Here is a 24,512-nt window from a genome sequence, read left to right on the forward strand (position 1 = left end):
ATTTTTTTGTTTCATCACACACATAGTAAAGATATAAGGCCACGTCACTTCATTCTTTTTTTACAGTGATGGCAATCATTTATAGTGGAAAATCGTGGTTTTTTTGTAACTATTATAATTAAGGAAAAGTTTTCAAATTGCTTCTAATTTTCAAGAACAAGTTGTAGATGCTATCGGCACATAGTGGGTTTTAAGCCGTTAACACACCGGGCAAAGTTGTTCAAAGTGATGGCAAAGTTGTGCAAAGTTATGGAAACTTTGGTAGATATATCGGTATACATGACCTAAGTTGTTGGCATATAGAAACGTGCAGCTGTAAAGTCAACACATTTAATAAATGCCAATTGAAAGCAACCTATAGATGTTCACATAAACTGACTGTAAAATGTTAGAAAACAGCGTGCAATGTTGGAAAAAGCGAAGGAAATGTTGGCGGAGTTGTTTGTTTATTTAACCTAAGTCATTGTAACGACACCCCCGCAGTTAAATTTAGAAAACATTAAGTAAATGCAACAGGAATGCCTCATATATAAACAAATTATCACAACAGCCAACCAAAGTATCGACAACAAACTGCTTACAAAGTTGTGAAAATTGATTGCGAAGTTGGTTGTTTCAAGCGGGATTGTTACCTGAGATATCATAATAACAAGTACCATAGTTAAAAGTTCGAAAATGTGAGTAAATATTTCGAGAATTGCTGTTAAATTAATGTCGTGTTGCTCCAAGTATGTAGAGGTCATAGGTCAATACTAGAATCTAGAATGTACTTTGTGCCAGCGATAACGATTTTAAAACATCCAAAAACATGAAATACCCGCCAATTCGGATTAACTTGAAATGATCCATGCAGATATGTGGTTACGTGACTGACAAATGTTTAAAGTAAAGCACGATCGGGCGTGGTTAGTACTTGCATGGGAGACTCCCTGAGTAAACGAGCAGTTTAATTTATTTTTTTGTTTCATCACACACATAGTCAGGATATAAGGCCACGTTACTTCATTCTTTTTTTACAGTGATGGCAATCATTTATAGTGGAAAATCGTGGTTTTTTTGTAACTATTATAATTAAGGAAAAGTTTTCAAATTGCTTCTAATTTTCAAGAACAAGTTGTAGATGCTATCGGCACATAGTGGGTTTTAAGCCGTTAACACACCGGGCAAAGTTGTTCAAAGTGATGGCAAAGTTGTGCAAAGTTATGGAAACTTTGGTAGATATATCGGTATACATGACCTAAGTTGTTGGCATATAGAAACGTGCAGCTGTAAAGTCAACACATTTAATAAATGCCAATTGAAAGCAACCTATAGATGTTCACATAAACTGACTGTAAAATGTTAGAAAACAGCGTGCAATGTTGGAAAAAGCAAAGGAAATGTTGGCGGAGTTGTTTGTTTATTTAACCTAAGTCATTGTAACGACACCACCGCAGTTAAATTTAGAAAACATTAAGTAAATGCAACAGGAATGCCTCATATATAAACAAATTATCACAACAGCCATCCAAAGTATCGACAACAAACTGCTTACAAAGTTGAGAAAATTGATTGCGAAGTTGGTTGTTTCAATCGGGATAGTTACCTGAGATATCATAATAACAAGTACCATAGTTAAAAGTTCGAAGATGTGAATAAATATTTCAAGAATTGCTGTTAAATTACCGTAGTGTTGCTCCAAGTATGTAGAGGTCATAGGTCAATACTAGAATCTAGAATGCACTTTGTGCCAGCGATAACGATTTTAAAACATCCAAAAACATGAAATACCCGCCAATTCGGCTTAACTTGAAATGATCCATGCAGCTAAGTGGTTACGTGACCGACAAATGTTTAAAGTAAAGCACGATCGGGCGTGGTTAGTACTTGCATGGGAGACTCCCTGAGTAAACGAGCAGTTTAATTTATTTTTTTGTTTCATCACACACATAGTAAAGATATAAGGCCACGTTACTTCATTCTTTTTTTACAGTGATGGCAATCATTTATAGTGGAAAATCGTGGTTTTTTTGTAACTATTATAATTAAGGAAAAGTTTTCAAATTGCTTCTAATTTTCAAGAACAAGTTGTAGATGCTATCGGCACATAGTGGGTTTTAAGCCGTTAACACACCGGGCAAAGTTGTTCAAAGTGATGGCAAAGTTGTGCAAAGTTATGGAAACTTTGGTAGATATATCGGTATACATGACCTAAGTTGTTGGCATATAGAAACGTGCAGCTGTAAAGTCAACACATTTAATAAATGCCAATTGAAAGCAACCTATAGATGTTCACATAAACTGACTGTAAAATGTTAGAAAACAGCGTGCAATGTTGGAAAAAGCAAAGGAAATGTTGGCGGAGTTGTTTGTTTATTTAACCTAAGTCATTGTAACGACACCACCGCAGTTAAATTTAGAAAACATTAAGTAAATGCAACAGGAATGCCTCATATATAAACAAATTATCACAACAGCCATCCAAAGTATCGACAACAAACTGCTTACAAAGTTGAGAAAATTGATTGCGAAGTTGGTTGTTTCAATCGGGATTGTTACCTGAGATATCATAATAACAAGTACCATAGTTAAAAGTTCGAAAATGTGAATAAATATTTCGAGAATTGCTGTTAAATTACCGTAGTGTTGCTCCAAGTATGTAGAGGTCATAGGTCAATACTAGAATCTAGAATGCACTTTGTGCCAGCGATAACGATTTTAAAACATCCAAAAACATGAAATACCCGCCAATTCGGCTTAACTTGAAATGATCCATGCAGCTAAGTGGTTACGTGACCGACAAATGTTTAAAGTAAAGCACGATCGGGCGTGGTTAGTACTTGCATGGGAGACTCCCTGAGTAAACGAGCAGTTTAATTTATTTTTTTGTTTCATCACACACATAGTAAAGATATAAGGCCACGTTACTTCATTCTTTTTTTACAGTGATGGCAATCATTTATAGTGGAAAATCGTGGTTTTTTTGTAACTATTATAATTAAGGAAAAGTTTTCAAATTGCTTCTAATTTTCAAGAACAAGTTGTAGATGCTATCGGCACATAGTGGGTTTTAAGCCGTTAACACACCGGGCAAAGTTGTTCAAAGTGATGGCAAAGTTGTGCAAAGTTATGGAAACTTTGGTAGATATATCGGTATACATGACCTAAGTTGTTGGCATATAGAAACGTGCAGCTGTAAAGTCAACACATTTAATAAATGCCAATTGAAAGCAACCTATAGATGTTCACATAAACTGACTGTAAAATGTTAGAAAACAGCGTGCAATGTTGGAAAATGCGAAGGAAATGTTGGCGGAGTTGTTTGTTTATTTAACCATGTCATTGTAACGACACCCCCGCAGTTAAATTTAGAAAACATTAAGTAAATGCAACAGGAATGCCTCATATAAAAACAAATTATCACAACAGCCAACCAAAGTATCGACAACAAACTGCTTACAAAGTTGTGAAAATTGATTGCGAAGTTGGTTGTTTCAAGCGGGATTGTTACCTGAGATATCATAATAACAAGTACCATAGTTAAAAGTTCGAAAATGTGAGTAAATATTTCGAGAATTGCTGTTAAATTAATGTAGTGTTGCTCCAAGTATGTAGAGGTCATAGGTCAATACTAGAATCTAGAATGTACTTTGTGCCAGCGATAACGATTTTAAAACATCCAAAAACATGAAATACCCGCCAATTCGTATTAACTTGAAATGATCCATGCAGCTAAGTGGTTACGTGACCGACAAATGTTTAAAGTAAAGCACGATCGGGCGTGGTTAGTACTTGCATGGGAGACTCCCTGAGTAAACGAGCAGTTTAATTTATTTTTTTGTTTCATCACACACATAGTAAAGATATAAGGCCACGTTACTTCATTCTTTTTTTTATAGTGATGGCAATCATTTATAGTGGAAAATCGTGGTTTTTTTGTAACTATTATAATTAAGGAAAAGTTTTCAAATTGCTTCTAATTTTCAAGAACAAGTTGTAGATGCTATCGGCACATAGTGGGTTTTAAGCCGTTAACACACCGGGCAAAGTTGTTCAAAGTGATGGCAAAGTTGTGCAAAGTTATGGAAACTTTGGTAGATATATCGGTATACATGACCTAAGTTGTTGGCATATAGAAACGTGCAGCTGTAAAGTCAACACATTTAATAAATGCCAATTGAAAGCAACCTATAGATGTTCACATAAACTGACTGTAAAATGTTAGAAAACAGCGTGCAATGTTGGAAAATGCGAAGGAAATGTTGGCGGAGTTGTTTGTTTATTTAACCATGTCATTGTAACGACACCCCCGCAGTTAAATTTAGAAAACATTAAGTAAATGCAACAGGAATGCCTCATATAAAAACAAATTATCACAACAGCCAACCAAAGTATCGACAACAAACTGCTTACAAAGTTGTGAAAATTGATTGCGAAGTTGGTTGTTTCAAGCGGGATTGTTACCTGAGATATCATAATAACAAGTACCATAGTTAAAAGTTCGAAAATGTGAGTAAATATTTCGAGAATTGCTGTTAAATTAATGTAGTGTTGCTCCAAGTATGTAGAGGTCATAGGTCAATACTAGAATCTAGAATGTACTTTGTGCCAGCGATAACGATTTTAAAACATCCAAAAACATGAAATACCCGCCAATTCGGATTAACTTGAAATGATCCATGCAGCTAAGTGGTTACGTGACCGACAAATGTTTAAAGTAAAGCACGATCGGGCGTGGTTAGTACTTGCATGGGAGACTCCCTGAGTAAACGAGCAGTTTAATTTATTTTTTTGTTTCATCACACACATAGTAAAGATATAAGGCCACGTTACTTCATTCTTTTTTTATAGTGATGGCAATCATTTATAGTGGAAAATCGTGGTTTTTTTGTAACTATTATAATTAAGGAAAAGTTTTCAAATTGCTTCTAATTTTCAAGAACAAGTTGTAGATGCTATCGGCACATAGTGGGTTTTAAGCCGTTAACACACCGGGCAAAGTTGTTCAAAGTGATGGCAAAGTTGTGCAAAGTTATGGAAACTTTGGTAGATATATCGGTATACATGACCTAAGTTGTTGGCATATAGAAACGTGCAGCTGTAAAGTCAACACATTTAATAAATGCCAATTGAAAGCAACCTATAGATGTTCACATAAACTGACTGTAAAATGTTAGAAAACAGCGTGCAATGTTGGAAAAAGCGAAGGAAATGTTGGCGGAGTTGTTTGTTTATTTAACCTAAGTCATTGTAACGACACCCCCGCAGTTAAATTTAGAAAACATTAAGTAAATGCAACAGGAATGCCTCATATATAAACAAATTATCAAAACAGCCAACCAAAGTATCGACAACAAACTGCTTACAAAGTTGTGAAAATTGATTCCGAAGTTGGTTGTTTCAAGCGGGATTGTTACCTGAGATATCATAATATCAAGTACCATAGTTAAAAGTTCGAAAATGTGAATAAATATTTCGAGAATTGCTGTTAAATTACCGTAGTGTTGCTCCAAGTATGTAGAGGTCATAGGTCAATACTAGAATGTACTTTGTGCCAGCGATAACGATTTTAAAACATCCAAAAACATGAAATACCCGCCAATTCGGCTTAACTTCAAATGATCCATGCAGCTATGTGGTTACGTGACCGACAAATGTTTAAAGTAAAGCACGATCGGGCGTGGTTAGTACTTGCATGGGAGACTCCCTGAGTAAACGAGCAGTTTAATTTATTTTTTTGTTTCATCACACACATAGTAAAGATATAAGGCCACGTTACTTCATTCTTTTTTTACAGTGATGGCAATCATTTATAGTGGAAAATCGTGGTTTTTTTGTAACTATTATAATTAAGGAAAAGTTTTCAAATTGCTTCTAATTTTCAAGAACAAGTTGTAGATGCTATCGGCACATAGTGGGTTTTAAGCCGTTAACACACCGGGCAAAGTTGTTCAAAGTGATGGCAAAGTTGTGCAAATTTATGGAAACTTTGGTAGATATATCGGTATACATGACCTAAGTTGTTGGCATATAGAAACGTGCAGCTGTAAAGTCAACACATTTAATAAATGCCAATTGAAAGCAACCTACAGATGTTCACATAAACTGACTGTAAAATGTTAGAAAACAGCGTGCAATGTTGGAAAAAGCGAAGGAAATGTTGGCGGAGTTGTTTGTTTATTTAACCTAAGTCATTGTAACGACACCCCCGCAGTTAAATTTAGAAAACATTAAGTAAATGCAACAGGAATGCCTCATATAAAAACAAATTATCACAACAGCCAACCAAAGTATCGACAACAAACTGCTTACAAAGTTGTGAAAATTGATTGCGAAGTTGGTTGTTTCAAGCGGGATTGTTACCTGAGATATCATAATAACAAGTACCATAGTTAAAAGTTCGAAAATGTGAGTAAATATTTCGAGAATTGCTGTTAAATTAATGTAGTGTTGTTCCAAGTATGTAGAGGTCATAGGTCAATACTAGAATCTAGAATGTACTTTGTGCCAGCGATAACGATTTTAAAACATCCAAAAACATGAAATACCCGCCAATTCGGATTAACTTGAAATGATCCATGCAGCTAAGTGGTTACGTGACCGACAAATGTTTAAAGTAAAGCACGATCGGGCGTGGTTAGTACTTGCATGGGAGACTCCCTGAGTAAACGAGCAGTTTAATTTATTTTTTTGTTTCATCACACACATAGTAAAGATATAAGGCCACGTTACTTCATTCTTTTTTTACAGTGATGGCAATCATTTATAGTGGAAAATCGTGGTTTTTTTGTAACTATTATAATTAAGGAAAAGTTTTCAAATTGCTTCTAATTTTCAAGAACAAGTTGTAGATGCTATCGGCACATAGTGGGTTTTAAGCCGTTAACACACCGGGCAAAGTTGTTCAAAGTGATGGCAAAGTTGTGCAAAGTTATGGAAACTTTGGTAGATATATCGGTATACATGACCTAAGTTGTTGGCATATAGAAACGTGCAGCTGTAAAGTCAACACATTTAATAAATGCCAATTGAAAGCAACCTATAGATGTTCACATAAACTGACTGTAAAATGTTAGAAAACAGCGTGCAATGTTGGAAAAAGCGAAGGAAATGTTGGCGGAGTTGTTTGTTTATTTAACCTAAGTCATTGTAACGACACCCCCGCAGTTAAATTTAGAAAACATTAAGTAAATGCAACAGGAATGCCTCATATATAAACAAATTATCAAAACAGCCAACCAAAGTATCGACAACAAACTGCTTACAAAGTTGTGAAAATTGATTCCGAAGTTGGTTGTTTCAAGCGGGATTGTTACCTGAGATATCATAATATCAAGTACCATAGTTAAAAGTTCGAAAATGTGAATAAATATTTCGAGAATTGCTGTTAAATTACCGTAGTGTTGCTCCAAGTATGTAGAGGTCATAGGTCAATACTAGAATGTACTTTGTGCCAGCGATAACGATTTTAAAACATCCAAAAACATGAAATACCCGCCAATTCGGCTTAACTTCAAATGATCCATGCAGCTATGTGGTTACGTGACCGACAAATGTTTAAAGTAAAGCACGATCGGGCGTGGTTAGTACTTGCATGGGAGACTCCCTGAGTAAACGAGCAGTTTAATTTATTTTTTTGTTTCATCACACACATAGTAAAGATATAAGGCCACGTTACTTCATTCTTTTTTTACAGTGATGGCAATCATTTATAGTGGAAAATCGTGGTTTTTTTGTAACTATTATAATTAAGGAAAAGTTTTCAAATTGCTTCTAATTTTCAAGAACAAGTTGTAGATGCTATCGGCACATAGTGGGTTTTAAGCCGTTAACACACCGGGCAAAGTTGTTCAAAGTGATGGCAAAGTTGTGCAAATTTATGGAAACTTTGGTAGATATATCGGTATACATGACCTAAGTTGTTGGCATATAGAAACGTGCAGCTGTAAAGTCAACACATTTAATAAATGCCAATTGAAAGCAACCTATAGATGTTCACATAAACTGACTGTAAAATGTTAGAAAACAGCGTGCAATGCTGGAAAAAGCGAAGGAAATGTTGGCGGAGTTGTTTGTTTATTTAACCTAAGTCATTGTAACGACACCCCGGAGTTAAATTTAGAAAACATTAAGTAAATGCAACAGGAATGCCTCATATATAAACAAATTATCACAACAGTCAACCAAAGTATCGACAACAAACTGCTTACAAAGTTGTGAAAATTGATTGCGAAGTTGGTTGTTTCATGCGGGATTGTTACCTGAGATATCATAAAAACAAGTACCATAGTTAAAAGTTCGAAAATGTGAATAAATATTTCGAGAATTGCTGTTAAATTACCGTAGTGTTGCTCCAAGTATGTAGAGGTCATAGGTCAATACTAGAATGTACTTTGTGCCAGCGATAACGATTTTAAAACATCCAAAAACATGAAATACCCGCCAATTCGGCTTAACTTCAAATGATCCATGCAGCTATGTGGTTACGTGACCGACAAATGTTTAAAGTAAAGCACGATCGGGCGTGGTTAGTACTTGCATGGGAGACTCCCTGAGTAAACGAGCAGTTGAATTTATTTTTTTGTTTCATCACACACATAGTAAAGATATAAGGCCACGTTACTTCAATCTTTTTTTACAGTGATGGCAATCATTTATAGTGGAAAATCGTGGTTTTTTTGTAACTATTATAATTAAGGAAAAGTTTTCAAATTGCTTCTAATTTTCAAGAACAAGTTGTAGATGCTATCGGCACATAGTGGGTTTTAAGCCGTTAACACACCGGGCAAAGTTGTTCAAAGTGATGGCAAAGTTGTGCAAAGTTATGGAAACTTTGGTAGATATATCGGTATACATGACCTAAGTTGTTGGCATATAGAAACGTGCAGCTGTAAAGTCAACACATTTAATAAATGCCAATTGAAAGCAACCTATAGATGTTCACATAAACTGACTGTAAAATGTTAGAAAACAGCGTGCAATGTTGGAAAAAGCGAAGGAAATGTTGTCGGAGTTGTTTGTTTATTTAACCTAAGTCATTGTAACGACACCCCCGCAGTTAAATTTAGAAAACATTAAGTAAATGCAACAGGAATGCCTCATATATAAACAAATTATCACAACAGCCAACCAAAGTATCGACAACAAACTGCTTACAAAGTTGTGAAAATTGATTGCGAAGTTGGTTGTTTCATGCGGGATTGTTACCTGAGATTTCATAATAACAAGTACCATAGTTAATAGTTCGAAAATGTGAATAAATATTTCGAGAATTGCTGTTAAATTACCGTAGTGTTGCTCCAAGTATGTAGAGGTCATAGGTCAATACTAGAATCTAGAATGTACTTTGTGCCAGCGATAACGATTTTAAAACATCCAAAAACATGAAATACCCGCCAATTCGGCTTAACTTGAAATGATCCATGCAGCTAAGTGGTTACGTGACCGACAAATGTTTAAAGTAAAGCACGATCGGGCGTGGTTAGTACTTGCATGGGAGACTCCCTGAGTAAACGAGCAGTTTAATTTATTTTTTTGTTTCATCACACACATAGTAAAGATATAAGGCCACGTTACTTCATTCTTTTTTTACAGTGATGGCAATCATTTATAGTGGAAAATCGTGGTTTTTTTGTAACTATTATAATTAAGGAAAAGTTTTCAAATTGCTTCTAATTTTCAAGAACAAGTTGTAGATGCTATCGGCACATAGTGGGTTTTAAGCCGTTAACACACCGGGCAAAGTTGTTCAAAGTGATGGCAAAGTTGTGCAAAGTTATGGAAACTTTGGTAGATATATCGGTATACATGACCTAAGTTGTTGGCATATAGAAACGTGCAGCTGTAAAGTCAACACATTTAATAAATGCCAATTGAAAGCAACCTATAGATGTTCACATAAACTGACTGTAAAATGTTAGAAAACAGCGTGCAATGTTGGAAAAAGCGAAGGAAATGTTGGCGGAGTTGTTTGTTTATTTAACCTAAGTCATTGTAACGACACCCCCGCAGTTAAATTTAGAAAACATTAAGTAAATGCAACAGGAATGCCTCATATATAAACAAATTATCAAAACAGCCAACCAAAGTATCGACAACAAACTGCTTACAAAGTTGTGAAAATTGATTCCGAAGTTGGTTGTTTCAAGCGGGATTGTTACCTGAGATATCATAATATCAAGTACCATAGTTAAAAGTTCGAAAATGTGAATAAATATTTCGAGAATTGCTGTTAAATTACCGTAGTGTTGCTCCAAGTATGTAGAGGTCATAGGTCAATACTAGAATGTACTTTGTGCCAGCGATAACGATTTTAAAACATCCAAAAACATGAAATACCCGCCAATTCGGCTTAACTTCAAATGATCCATGCAGATATGTGGTTACGTGACCGACAAATGTTTAAAGTAAAGCACGATCGGGCGTGGTTAGTACTTGCATGGGAGACTCCCTGAGTAAACGAGCAGTTTAATTTATTTTTTTGTTTCATCACACACATAGTAAAGATATAAGGCCACGTTACTTCATTCTTTTTTTACAGTGATGGCAATCATTTATAGTGGAAAATCGTGGTTTTTTTGTAACTATTATAATTAAGGAAAAGTTTTCAAATTGCTTCTAATTTTCAAGAACAAGTTGTAGATGCTATCGGCACATAGTGGGTTTTAAGCCGTTAACACACCGGGCAAAGTTGTTCAAAGTGATGGCAAAGTTGTGCAAATTTATGGAAACTTTGGTAGATATATCGGTATACATGACCTAAGTTGTTGGCATATAGAAACGTGCAGCTGTAAAGTCAACACATTTAATAAATGCCAATTGAAAGCAACCTATAGATGTTCACATAAACTGACTGTAAAATGTTAGAAAACAGCGTGCAATGTTGGAAAAAGCGAAGGAAATGTTGGCGGAGTTGTTTGTTTATTTAACCTAAGTCATTGTAACGACACCCCCGCAGTTAAATTTAGAAAACATTAAGTAAATGCAACAGGAATGCCTCATATATAAACAAATTATCACAACAGTCAACCAAAGTATCGACAACAAACTGCTTACAAAGTTGTGAAAATTGATTGCGAAGTTGGTTGTTTCATGCTGGATTGTTACCTGAGATATCATAATAACAAGTACCATAGTTAAAAGTTCGAAAATGTGAATAAATATTTCGAGAATTGCTGTTAAATTACCGTAGTGTTGCTCCAAGTATGTAGAGGTCATAGGTCAATACTAGAATGTACTTTGTGCCAGCGATAACGATTTTAAAACATCCAAAAACATGAAATACCCGCCAATTCGGCTTAACTTCAAATGATCCATGCAGCTATGTGGTTACGTGACCGACAAATGTTTAAAGTAAAGCACGATCGGGCGTGGTTAGTACTTGCATGGGAGACTCCCTGAGTAAACGAGCAGTTGAATTTATTTTTTTGTTTCATCACACACATAGTAAAGATATAAGGCCACGTTACTTCATTCTTTTTTTACAGTGATGGCAATCATTTATAGTGGAAAATCGTGGTTTTTTTGTAACTATTATAATTAAGGAAAAGTTTTCAAATTGCTTCTAATTTTCAAGAACAAGTTGTAGATGCTATCGGCACATAGTGGGTTTTAAGCCGTTAACACACCGGGCAAAGTTGTTCAAAGTGATGGCAAAGTTGTGCAAAGTTATGGAAACTTTGGTAGATATATCGGTATACATGACCTAAGTTGTTGGCATATAGAAACGTGCAGCTGTAAAGTCAACACATTTAATAAATGCCAATTGAAAGCAACCTATAGATGTTCACATAAACTGACTGTAAAATGTTAGAAAACAGCGTGCAATGTTGGAAAAAGCGAAGGAAATGTTGGCGGAGTTGTTTGTTTATTTAACCTAAGTCATTGTAACGACACCCCCGCAGTTAAATTTAGAAAACATTAAGTAAATGCAACAGGAATGCCTCATATATAAACAAATTATCACAACAGCCAACCAAAGTATCGACAACAAACTGCTTACAAAGTTGTGAAAATTGATTGCGAAGTTGGTTGTTTCATGCGGGATTGTTACCTGAGATTTCATAATAACAAGTACCATAGTTAATAGTTCGAAAATGTGAATAAATATTTCGAGAATTGCTGTTAAATTACCGTAGTGTTGCTCCAAGTATGTAGAGGTCATAGGTCAATACTAGAATCTAGAATGTACTTTGTGCCAGCGATAACGATTTTCAAACATCCAAAAACATGAAATACCCGCCAATTCGGCTTAACTTGAAATGATCCATGCAGCTAAGTGGTTACGTGACCGACAAATGTTTAAAGTAAAGCACGATCGGGCGTGGTTAGTACTTGCATGGGAGACTCCCTGAGTAAACGAGCAGTTGAATTTATTTTTTTGTTTCATCACACACATAGTAAAGATATAAGGCCACGTTACTTCATTCTTTTTTTACAGTGATGGCAATCATTTATAGTGGAAAATCGTGGTTTTTTTGTAACTATTATAATTAAGGAAAAGTTTTCAAATTGCTTCTAATTTTCAAGAACAAGTTGTAGATGCTATCGGCACATAGTGGGTTTTAAGCCGTTAACACACCGGGCAAAGTTGTTCAAAGTGATGGCAAAGTTGTGCAAAGTTATGGAAACTTTGGTAGATATATCGGTATACATGACCTAAGTTGTTGGCATATAGAAACGTGCAGCTGTAAAGTCAACACATTTAATAAATGCCAATTGAAAGCAACCTATAGATGTTCACATAAACTGACTGTAAAATGTTAGAAAACAGCGTGCAATGTTGGAAAAAGCGAAGGAAATGTTGGCGGAGTTGTTTGTTTATTTAACCTAAGTCATTGTAACGACACCCCCGCAGTTAAATTTAGAAAACATTAAGTAAATGCAACAGGAATGCCTCATATATAAACAAATTATCACAACAGCCAACCGAAGTATCGACAACAAACTGCTTACAAAGTTGTGAAAATTGATTGCAAACTTTGTTGTTTCAAGCGGGATTGTTACCTGAGATATCATAATAACAAGTACCATAGTTAAAAGTTCGAAAATGTGAATAAATATTTCGAGAATTGCTGTTAAATTACCGTAGTGTTGCTCCAAGTATGTAGAGGTCATAGGTCAATACTAGAATGTACTTTGTGCCAGCGATAACGATTTTAAAACATCCAAAAACATGAAATACCCGCCAATTCTGCTTAACTTCAAATGATCCATGCAGCTATGTGGTTACGTGACCGACAAATGTTTAAAGTAAAGCACGATCGGGCGTGGTTAGTACTTGCATGGGAGACTCCCTGAGTAAACGAGCAGTTGAATTTATTTTTTTGTTTCATCACACACATAGTAAAGATATAAGGCCACGTTACTTCATTCTTTTTTTACAGTGATGGCAATCATTTATAGTGGAAAATCGTGGTTTTTTTGTAACTATTATAATTAAGGAAAAGTTTTCAAATTGCTTCTAATTTTCAAGAACAAGTTGTAGATGCTATCGGCACATAGTGGGTTTTAAGCCGTTAACACACCGGGCAAAGTTGTTCAAAGTGATGGCAAAGTTGTTCAAAGTTATGGAAACTTTGGTAGATATATCGGTATACATGACCTAAGTTGTTGGCATATAGAAACGTGCAGCTGTAAAGTCAACACATTTAATAAATGCCAATTGAAAGCAACCTATAGATGTTCACATAAACTGACTGTAAAATGTTAGAAAACAGCGTGCAATGTTGGAAAAAGCGAAGGAAATGTTGGCGGAGTTGTTTGTTTATTTAACCTAAGTCATTGTAACGACACCCCCGCAGTTAAATTTAGAAAACATTAAGTAAATGCAACAGGAATGCCTCATATATAAACAAATTATCACAACAGCCAACCAAAGTATCGACAACAAACTGCTTACAAAGTTGTGAAAATTGATTGCGAAGTTGGTTGTTTCATGCGGGATTGTTACCTGAGATTTCATAATAACAAGTACCATAGTTAATAGTTCGAAAATGTGAATAAATATTTCGAGAATTGCTGTTAAATTACCGTAGTGTTGCTCCAAGTATGTAGAGGTCATAGGTCAATACTAGAATCTAGAATGTACTTTGTGCCAGCGATAACGATTTTAAAACATCCAAAAACATGAAATACCCGCCAATTCGGCTTAACTTGAAATGATCCATGCAGCTAAGTGGTTACGTGACCGACAAATGTTTAAAGTAAAGCACGATCGGGCGTGGTTAGTACTTGCATGGGAGACTCCCTGAGTAAACGAGCAGTTTAATTTATTTTTTTGTTTCATCACACACATAGTAAAGATATAAGGCCACGTTACTTCATTCTTTTTTTACAGTGATGGCAATCATTTATAGTGGAAAATCGTGGTTTTTTTGTAACTATTATAATTAAGGAAAAGTTTTCAAATTGCTTCTAATTTTCAAGAACAAGTTGTAGATGCTATCGGCACATAGTGGGTTTTAAGCCGTTAACACACCGGGCAAAGTTGTTCAAAGTGATGGCAAAGTTGTGCAAAGTTATGGAAACTTTGGTAGATATATCGGTATACATGACCTAAGTTGTTGGCATATAGAAACGTGCAGCTGTAAAGTCAACACATTTAATAAATACCAATTGAAAGCAACCTATAGATGTTCACATAAACTGACTGTAAAATGTTAGAAAACAGCGTGCAATGTTGGAAAAAGCGAAGGAAATGTTGGCGGAGTTGTTTGTTTATTTAACCTAAGTCATTGTAACGACACCCCCGCAGTTAAATTTAGAAAACATTAAGTAAATGCAACAGGAATGCCTCATATATAAACAAATTATCAAAACAGCCAACCAAAGTATCGACAACAAACTGCTTACAAAGTTGTGAAAATTGATTCCGAAGTTGGTTGTTTCAAGCGGGATTGTTACCTGAGATATCATAATATCAAGTACCATAGTTAAAAGTTCGAAAATGTGAATAAATATTTCGAGAATTGCTGTTAAATTACCGTAGTGTTGCTCCAAGTATGTAGAGGTCATAGGTCAATACTAGAATGTACTTTGTGCCAGCGATAACGATTTTAAAACATCCAAAAACATGAAATACCCGCCAATTCGGCTTAACTTCAAATGATCCATGCAGATATGTGGTTACGTGACCGACAAATGTTTAAAGTAAAGCACGATCGGGCGTGGTTAGTACTTGCATGGGAGACTCCCTGAGTAAACGAGCAGTTTAATTTATTTTTTTGTTTCATCACACACATAGTAAAGATATAAGGCCACGTTACTTCATTCTTTTTTTACAGTGATGGCAATCATTTATAGTGGAAAATCGTGGTTTTTTTGTAACTATTATAATTAAGGAAAAGTTTTCAAATTGCTTCTAATTTTCAAGAACAAGTTGTAGATGCTATCGGCACATAGTGGGTTTTAAGCCGTTAACACACCGGGCAAAGTTGTTCAAAGTGATGGCAAAGTTGTGCAAATTTATGGAAACTTTGGTAGATATATCGGTATACATGACCTAAGTTGTTGGCATATAGAAACGTGCAGCTGTAAAGTCAACACATTTAATAAATGCCAATTGAAAGCAACCTATAGATGTTCACATAAACTGACTGTAAAATGTTAGAAAACAGCGTGCAATGTTGGAAAAAGCGAAGGAAATGTTGGCGGAGTTGTTTGTTTATTTAACCTAAGTCATTGTAACGACACCCCCGCAGTTAAATTTAGAAAACATTAAGTAAATGCAACAGGAATGCCTCATATATAAACAAATTATCACAACAGTCAACCAAAGTATCGACAACAAACTGCTTACAAAGTTGTGAAAATTGATTGCGAAGTTGGTTGTTTCATGCTGGATTGTTACCTGAGATATCATAATAACAAGTACCATAGTTAAAAGTTCGAAAATGTGAATAAATATTTCGAGAATTGCTGTTAAATTACCGTAGTGTTGCTCCAAGTATGTAGAGGTCATAGGTCAATACTAGAATGTACTTTGTGCCAGCGATAACGATTTTAAAACATCCAAAAACATGAAATACCCGCCAATTCGGCTTAACTTCAAATGATCCATGCAGCTATGTGGTTACGTGACCGACAAATGTTTAAAGTAAAGCACGATCGGGCGTGGTTAGTACTTGCATGGGAGACTCCCTGAGTAAACGAGCAGTTGAATTTATTTTTTTGTTTCATCACACACATAGTAAAGATATAAGGCCACGTTACTTCATTCTTTTTTTACAGTGATGGCAATCATTTATAGTGGAAAATCGTGGTTTTTTTGTAACTATTATAATTAAGGAAAAGTTTTCAAATTGCTTCTAATTTTCAAGAACAAGTTGTAGATGCTATCGGCACATAGTGGGTTTTAAGCCGTTAACACACCGGGCAAAGTTGTTCAAAGTGATGGCAAAGTTGTGCAAAGTTATGGAAACTTTGGTAGATATATCGGTATACATGACCTAAGTTGTTGGCATATAGAAACGTGCAGCTGTAAAGTCAACACATTTAATAAATGCCAATTGAAAGCAACCTATAGATGTTCACATAAACTGACTGTAAAATGTTAGAAAACAGCGTGCAATGTTGGAAAAAGCGAAGGAAATGTTGGCGGAGTTGTTTGTTTATTTAACCTAAGTCATTGTAACGACACCCCCGCAGTTAAATTTAGAAAACATTAAGTAAATGCAACAGGAATGCCTCATATATAAACAAATTATCACAACAGCCAACCAAAGTATCGACAACAAACTGCTTACAAAGTTGTGAAAATTGATTGCGAAGTTGGTTGTTTCATGCGGGATTGTTACCTGAGATTTCATAATAACAAGTACCATAGTTAATAGTTCGAAAATGTGAATAAATATTTCGAGAATTGCTGTTAAATTACCGTAGTGTTGCTCCAAGTATGTAGAGGTCATAGGTCAATACTAGAATCTAGAATGTACTTTGTGCCAGCGATAACGATTTTCAAACATCCAAAAACATGAAATACCCGCCAATTCGGCTTAACTTGAAATGATCCATGCAGCTAAGTGGTTACGTGACCGACAAATGTTTAAAGTAAAGCACGATCGGGCGTGGTTAGTACTTGCATGGGAGACTCCCTGAGTAAACGAGCAGTTGAATTTATTTTTTTGTTTCATCACACACATAGTAAAGATATAAGGCCACGTTACTTCATTCTTTTTTTACAGTGATGGCAATCATTTATAGTGGAAAATCGTGGTTTTTTTGTAACTATTATAATTAAGGAAAAGTTTTCAAATTGCTTCTAATTTTCAAGAACAAGTTGTAGATGCTATCGGCACATAGTGGGTTTTAAGCCGTTAACACACCGGGCAAAGTTGTTCAAAGTGATGGCAAAGTTGTGCAAAGTTATGGAAACTTTGGTAGATATATCGGTATACATGACCTAAGTTGTTGGCATATAGAAACGTGCAGCTGTAAAGTCAACACATTTAATAAATGCCAATTGAAAGCAACCTATAGATGTTCACATAAACTGACTGTAAAATGTTAGAAAACAGCGTGCAATGTTGGAAAAAGCGAAGGAAATGTTGGCGGAGTTGTTTGTTTATTTAACCTAAGTCATTGTAACGACACCCCCGCAGTTAAATTTAGAAAACATTAAGTAAATGCAACAGGAATGCCTCATATATAAACAAATTATCACAACAGCCAACCGAAGTATCGACAACAAACTGCTTACAAAGTTGTGAAAATTGATTGCAAACTTTGTTGTTTCAAGCGGGATTGTTACCTGAGATATCATAATAACAAGTACCATAGTTAAAAGTTCGAAAATGTGAATAAATATTTCGAGAATTGCTGTTAAATTACCGTAGTGTTGCTCCAAGTATGTAGAGGTCATAGGTCAATACTAGAATGTACTTTGTGCCAGCGATAACGATTTTAAAACATCCAAAAACATGAAATACCCGCCAATTCTGCTTAACTTCAAATGATCCATGCAGCTATGTGGTTACGTGACCGACAAATGTTTAAAGTAAAGCATGATTGGGCGTGGTTAGTACTTGCATGGGAGACTCCCTGAGTAAACGAGCAGTTGAATTTATTTTTTTGTTTCATCACACACATAGTAAAGATATAAGGCCACGTTACTTCATTCTTTTTTTACAGTGATGGCAATCATTTATAGTGGAAAATCGTGGTTTTTTTGTAACTATTATAATTAAGGAAAAGTTTTCAAATTGCTTCTAATTTTCAAGAACAAGTTGTAGATGCTATCGGCACATAGTGGGTTTTAAGCCGTTAACACACCGGGCAAAGTTGTTCAAAGTGATGGCAAAGTTGTTCAAAGTTATGGAAACTTTGGTAGATATATCGGTATACATGACCTAAGTTGTTGGCATATAGAAACGTGCAGCTGTAAAGTCAACACATTTAATAAATGCCAATTGAAAGCAACCTATAGATGTTCACATAAACTGACTGTAAAATGTTAGAAAACAGCGTGCAATGTTGGAAAAAGCGAAGGAAATGTTGGCGGAGTTGTTTGTTTATTTAACCTAAGTCATTGTAACGACACCCCCGCAGTTAAATTTAGAAAACATTAAGTAAATGCAACAGGAATGCCTCATATATAAACAAATTATCACAACAGCCAACCGAAGTATCGACAACAAACTGCTTACAAAGTTGTGAAAATTCATTGCAAAGTTGGTTGTTTCAAGCGGGATTGTTACTTGAGATATCATAATAACAAGTACCATAGTTAAAAGTTCGAAAATGTGAATAAATATTTCGAGAATTGCTGTTAAATTACCGTAGTGTTGCTCCAAGTATGTAGAGGTCATAGGTCAATACTAGAATGTACTTTGTGCCAGCGATAACGATTTTAAAACATCCAAAAACATGAAATACCCGCCAATTCGGCTTATCTTCAAATGATCCATGCAGCTATGTGGTTACGTGACCGACAAATGTTTAAAGTAAAGCACGATCGGGCGTGGTTAGTACTTGCATGGGAGACTCCCTGAGTAAACGAGCAGTTGAATTTATTTTTTTGTTTCATCACACACATAGTAAAGATATAAGGCCACGTTACTTCATTCTTTTTTTACAGTGATGGCAATCATTTATAGTGGAAAATCGTGTTTTTTTTGTAACTATTATAATTAAGGAAAAGTTTTCAAATTGCTTCTAATTTTAAAGAACAAGTTGTAGATGCTATCGGCACATAGTGGGTTTTAAGCCGTTAACACACCGGGCAAAGTTGTTCAAAGTGATGGCAAAGTTGTGCAAAGTTATGGAAACTTTGGTAGATATATCGGTATACATGACCTAAGTTGTTGGCATATAGAAACGTGCAGCTGTAAAGTCAACACATTTAATAAATGCCAATTGAAAGCAACCTATAGATGTTCTCATCAACTGACTGTAAAATGTTAGAAAACAGCGTGCAATGTTGGAAAAAGCGAAGGAAATGTTGGCGGAGTTGTTTGTTTATTTAACCTAAGTCATTGTAACGACACCCCCGCAGTTAAATTTAGAAAACATTAAGTAAATGCAACAGGAATGCCTCATATATAAACAAATTATCACAACAGCCAACCGAAGTATCGACAACAAACTGCTTACAAAGTTGTGAAAATTCATTGCAAAGTTGGTTGTTTCAAGCGGGATTGTTACCTAAGATATCATAATAACAAGTACCACAGATAAAAGTTCGAAAATGTGAATAAATATTTCGAGAATTGCTGTTAAATTACCGTAGTGTTGCTCCAAGTATGTAGAGGTCATAGGTCAATACTAGAATCTAGAATGTACTTTGTGCCAGCGATAACGATTTTAAAACATCCAAAAACATGAAATACCTGCCAATTCGGCTTAACTTCAAATGATCCATGCAGCTATGTGGTTACGTGACCGACAAATGTTTAAAGTAAAGCACGATTGGGCGTGGTTAGTACTTGCATAGGAGACTCCCTGAGTAAACGAGCATTTGAATTTATTTTTTTGTTTCATCACACACATAGTAAAGATATAAGGCCACGTTACTTCATTCTTTTTTACAGTGATGGCAATCATTTATAGTGGAAAATCGTGTTTTTTTTTGTAACTATTATAATTAAGGAAAAGTTTTCAAATTGCTTCTAATTTTCAAGAACAAGTTGTAGATGCTATCGGTACATAGTGGGTTTTAAGCCGTTAACACACCGGGCAAAGTTGTTCAAAGTGATGGCAAAGTTGTGCAAAGTTATGGAAACTTTGGTAGATATATCGGTATACATGACCTAAGTTGTTGGCATATAGAAACGTGCAGCTGTAAAGTCAACACATTTAATAAATGCCAATTGAAAGCAACCTATATATGTTCACATAAACTGACTGTAAAATGTTAGAAAACAGCGTGCAATGTTGGAAAAAGCGAAGGAAATGTTGGCGGAGTTGTTTGTTTATTTAACCTAAGTCATTGTAACGACACCCCCGCAGTTAAATTTAGAAAACATTAAGTAAATGCAAAAGGAATGCCTCATATATAAACAAATTATCACAACAGCCAACCGAAGTATCAACAACAAACTGCTTACAAAGTTGTGAAAATTCATTGCAAAGTTGGTTGTTTCAAGCGGGATTGTTACCTGAGATATCATAATAACAAGTACCACAGTTAAAAGTTCGAAAATGTGAATAAATATTTCGAGAATTGCTGTTAAATTACCGTAGTGTTGCTCCAAGTATGTAGAGGTCATAGGTCAATACTAGAATGTACTTTGTGCCAGCGATAACGATTTTAAAACATCCAAAAACATGAAATACCCGCCAATTCGGCTTATCTTCAAATGATCCATGCAGCTATGTGGTTACGTGACCGACAAATGTTTAAAGTAAAGCACGATCGGGCGTGGTTAGTACTTGCATGGGAGACTCCCTGAGTAAACGAGCAGTTGAATTTATTTTTTTGTTTCATCACACACATAGTAAAGATATAAGGCCACGTTACTTCATTCTTTTTTTACAGTGATGGCAATCATTTATAGTGGAAAATCGTGTTTTTTTTGTAACTATTATAATTAAGGAAAAGTTTTCAAATTGCTTCTAATTTTCAAGAACAAGTTGTAGATGCTATCGGCACATAGTGGGTTTTAAGCCGTTAACACACCGGGCAAAGTTGTTCAAAGTGATGGCAAAGTTGTGCAAAGTTATGGAAACTTTGGTAGATATATCGGTATACATGACCTAAGTTGTTGGCATATAGAAACGTGCAGCTGTAAAGTCAACACATTTAATAAATGCCAATTGAAAGCAACCTATAGATGTTCACATAAACTGACTGTAAAATGTTAGAAAACAGCGTGCAATGTTGGAAAAAGCGAAGGAAATGTTGGCGGAGTTGTTTGTTTATTTAACCTAAGTCATTGTAACGACACCCCCGCAGTTAAATTTAGAAAACATTAAGTAAATGCAACAGGAATGCCTCATATATAAACAAATTATCACAACAGCCAACCGAAGTATCGACAACAAACTGCTTACAAAGTTGTGAAAATTGATTGCAAACTTTGTTGTTTCAAGCGGGATTGTTACCTGAGATATCATAATAACAAGTACCATAGTTAAAAGTTCGAAAATGTGAATAAATATTTCGAGAATTGCTGTTAAATTACCGTAGTGTTGCTCCAAGTATGTAGAGGTCATAGGTCAATACTAGAATGTACTTTGTGCCAGCGATAACGATTTTAAAACATCCAAAAACATGAAATACCCGCCAATTCTGCTTAACTTCAAATGATCCATGCAGCTATGTGGTTACGTGACCGACAAATGTTTAAAGTAAAGCACGATCGGGCGTGGTTAGTACTTGCATGGGAGACTCCCTGAGTAAACGAGCAGTTGAATTTATTTTTTTGTTTCATCACACACATAGTAAAGATATAAGGCCACGTTACTTCATTCTTTTTTTACAGTGATGGCAATCATTTATAGTGGAAAATCGTGGTTTTTTTGTAACTATTATAATTAAGGAAAAGTTTTCAAATTGCTTCTAATTTTCAAGAACAAGTTGTAGATGCTATCGGCACATAGTGGGTTTTAAGCCGTTAACACACCGGGCAAAGTTGTTCAAAGTGATGGCAAAGTTGTTCAAAGTTATGGAAACTTTGGTAGATATATCGGTATACATGACCTAAGTTGTTGGCATATAGAAACGTGCAGCTGTAAAGTCAACACATTTAATAAATGCCAATTGAAAGCAACCTATAGATGTTCACATAAACTGACTGTAAAATGTTAGAAAACAGCGTGCAATGTTGGAAAAAGCGAAGGAAATGTTGGCGGAGTTGTTTGTTTATTTAACCTAAGTCATTGTAACGACACCCCCGCAGTTAAATTTAGAAAACATTAAGTAAATGCAACAGGAATGCCTCATATATAAACAAATTATCACAACAGCCAACCGAAGTATCGACAACAAACTGCTTACAAAGTTGTGAAAATTCATTGCAAAGTTGGTTGTTTCAAGCGGGATTGTTACCTAAGATATCATAATAACAAGTACCACAGATAAAAGTTCGAAAATGTGAATAAATATTTCGAGAATTGCTGTTAAATTACCGTAGTGTTGCTCCAAGTATGTAGAGGTCATAGGTCAATACTAGAATCTAGAATGTACTTTGTGCCAGCGATAACGATTTTAAAACATCCAAAAACATGAAATACCTGCCAATTCGGCTTAACTTCAAATGATCCATGCAGCTATGTGGTTACGTGACCGACAAATGTTTAAAGTAAAGCACGATTGGGCGTGGTTAGTACTTGCATAGGAGACTCCCTGAGTAAACGAGCATTTGAATTTATTTTTTTGTTTCATCACACACATAGTAAAGATATAAGGCCACGTTACTTCATTCTTTTTTACAGTGATGGCAATCATTTATAGTGGAAAATCGTGTTTTTTTTGTAACTATTATAATTAAGGAAAAGTTTTCAAATTGCTTCTAATTTTCAAGAACAAGTTGTAGATGCTATCGGTACATAGTGGGTTTTAAGCCGTTAACACACCGGGCAAAGTTGTTCAAAGTGATGGCAAAGTTGTGCAAAGTTATGGAAACTTTGGTAGATATATCGGTATACATGACCTAAGTTGTTGGCATATAGAAACGTGCAGCTGTAAAGTCAACACATTTAATAAATGCCAATTGAAAGCAACCTATAGATGTTCACATAAACTGACTGTAAAATGTTAGAAAACAGCGTGCAATGTTGGAAAAAGCGAAGGAAATGTTGGCGGAGTTGTTTGTTTATTTAACCTAAGTCATTGTAACGACACCTCCGCAGTTAAATTTAGAAAACATTAAGTAAATGCAAAAGGAATGCCTCATATATAAACAAATTATCACAACAGCCAACCGAAGTATCAACAACAAACTGCTTACAAAGTTGTGAAAATTCATTGCAAAGTTGGTTGTTTCAAGCGGGATTGTTACCTGAGATATCATAATAACAAGTACCACAGTTAAAAGTTCGAAAATGTGAATAAATATTTCGAGAATTGCTGTTAAATTACCGTAGTGTTGCTCCAAGTATGTAGAGGTCATAGGTCAATACTAGAATGTACTTTGTGCCAGCGATAACGATTTTAAAACATCCAAAAACATGAAATACCCGCCAATTCGGCTTATCTTCAAATGATCCATGCAGCTATGTGGTTACGTGACCGACAAATGTTTAAAGTAAAGCACGATCGGGCGTGGTTAGTACTTGCATGGGAGACTCCCTGAGTAAACGAGCAGTTGAATTTATTTTTTTGTTTCATCACACACATAGTAAAGATATAAGGCCACGTTACTTCATTCTTTTTTTACAGTGATGGCAATCATTTATAGTGGAAAATCGTGTTTTTTTTGTAACTATTATAATTAAGGAAAAGTTTTCAAATTGCTTCTAATTTTCAAGAACAAGTTGTAGATGCTATCGGCACATAGTGGGTTTTAAGCCGTTAACACACCGGGCAAAGTTGTTCAAAGTGATGGCAAAGTTGTGCAAAGTTATGGAAACTTTGGTAGATATATCGGTATACATGACCTAAGTTGTTGGCATATAGAAACGTGCAGCTGTAAAGTCAACACATTTAATAAATGCCAATTGAAAGCAACCTATAGATGTTCACATAAACTGACTGTAAAATGTTAGAAAACAGCGTGCAATGTTGGAAAAAGCGAAGGAAATGTTGGCGGAGTTGTTTGTTTATTTAACCTAAGTCATTGTAACGACACCCCCGCAGTTAAATTTAGAAAACATTAAGTAAATGCAACAGGAATGCCTCATATATAAACAAATTATCACAACAGCCAACCGAAGTATCGACAACAAACTGCATACAAAGTTGTGAAAATTGATTGCAAACTTTGTTGTTTCAAGCGGGATTGTTACCTGAGATATCATAATAACAAGTACCATAGTTAAAAGTTCGAAAATGTGAATAAATATTTCGAGAATTGCTGTTAAATTACCGTAGTGTTGCTCCAAGTATGTAGAGGTCATAGGTCAATACTAGAATGTACTTTGTGCCAGCGATAACG

At 35.3% G+C, this 24,512-nt stretch overlaps 1 protein-coding gene across 1 annotated transcript in view; it reads left to right on the forward strand.

The window, feature by feature from the left end:
* The first annotated feature begins 847 nt into the window (after positions 1–847).
* The window catches only part of LOC102807981 (glutamine-dependent NAD(+) synthetase-like), a 47,128-nt gene continuing 23,463 nt past the window's right edge, over positions 848–24,512 (forward strand). Inside the window, exon 1 of the mRNA XM_085505862.1 lies at positions 848–885. Coding sequence (XP_085361988.1) covers positions 848–885 — 38 coding nt within the window. The remainder of the gene's footprint in view (positions 886–24,512) is intronic.

The sequence above is a fragment of the Saccoglossus kowalevskii genome, chromosome 12 (assembly GCF_978046115.1).
Source record: "Saccoglossus kowalevskii chromosome 12, keSacKowa6.1, whole genome shotgun sequence".
NCBI classification, from domain to species: domain Eukaryota; kingdom Metazoa; phylum Hemichordata; class Enteropneusta; family Harrimaniidae; genus Saccoglossus; species Saccoglossus kowalevskii.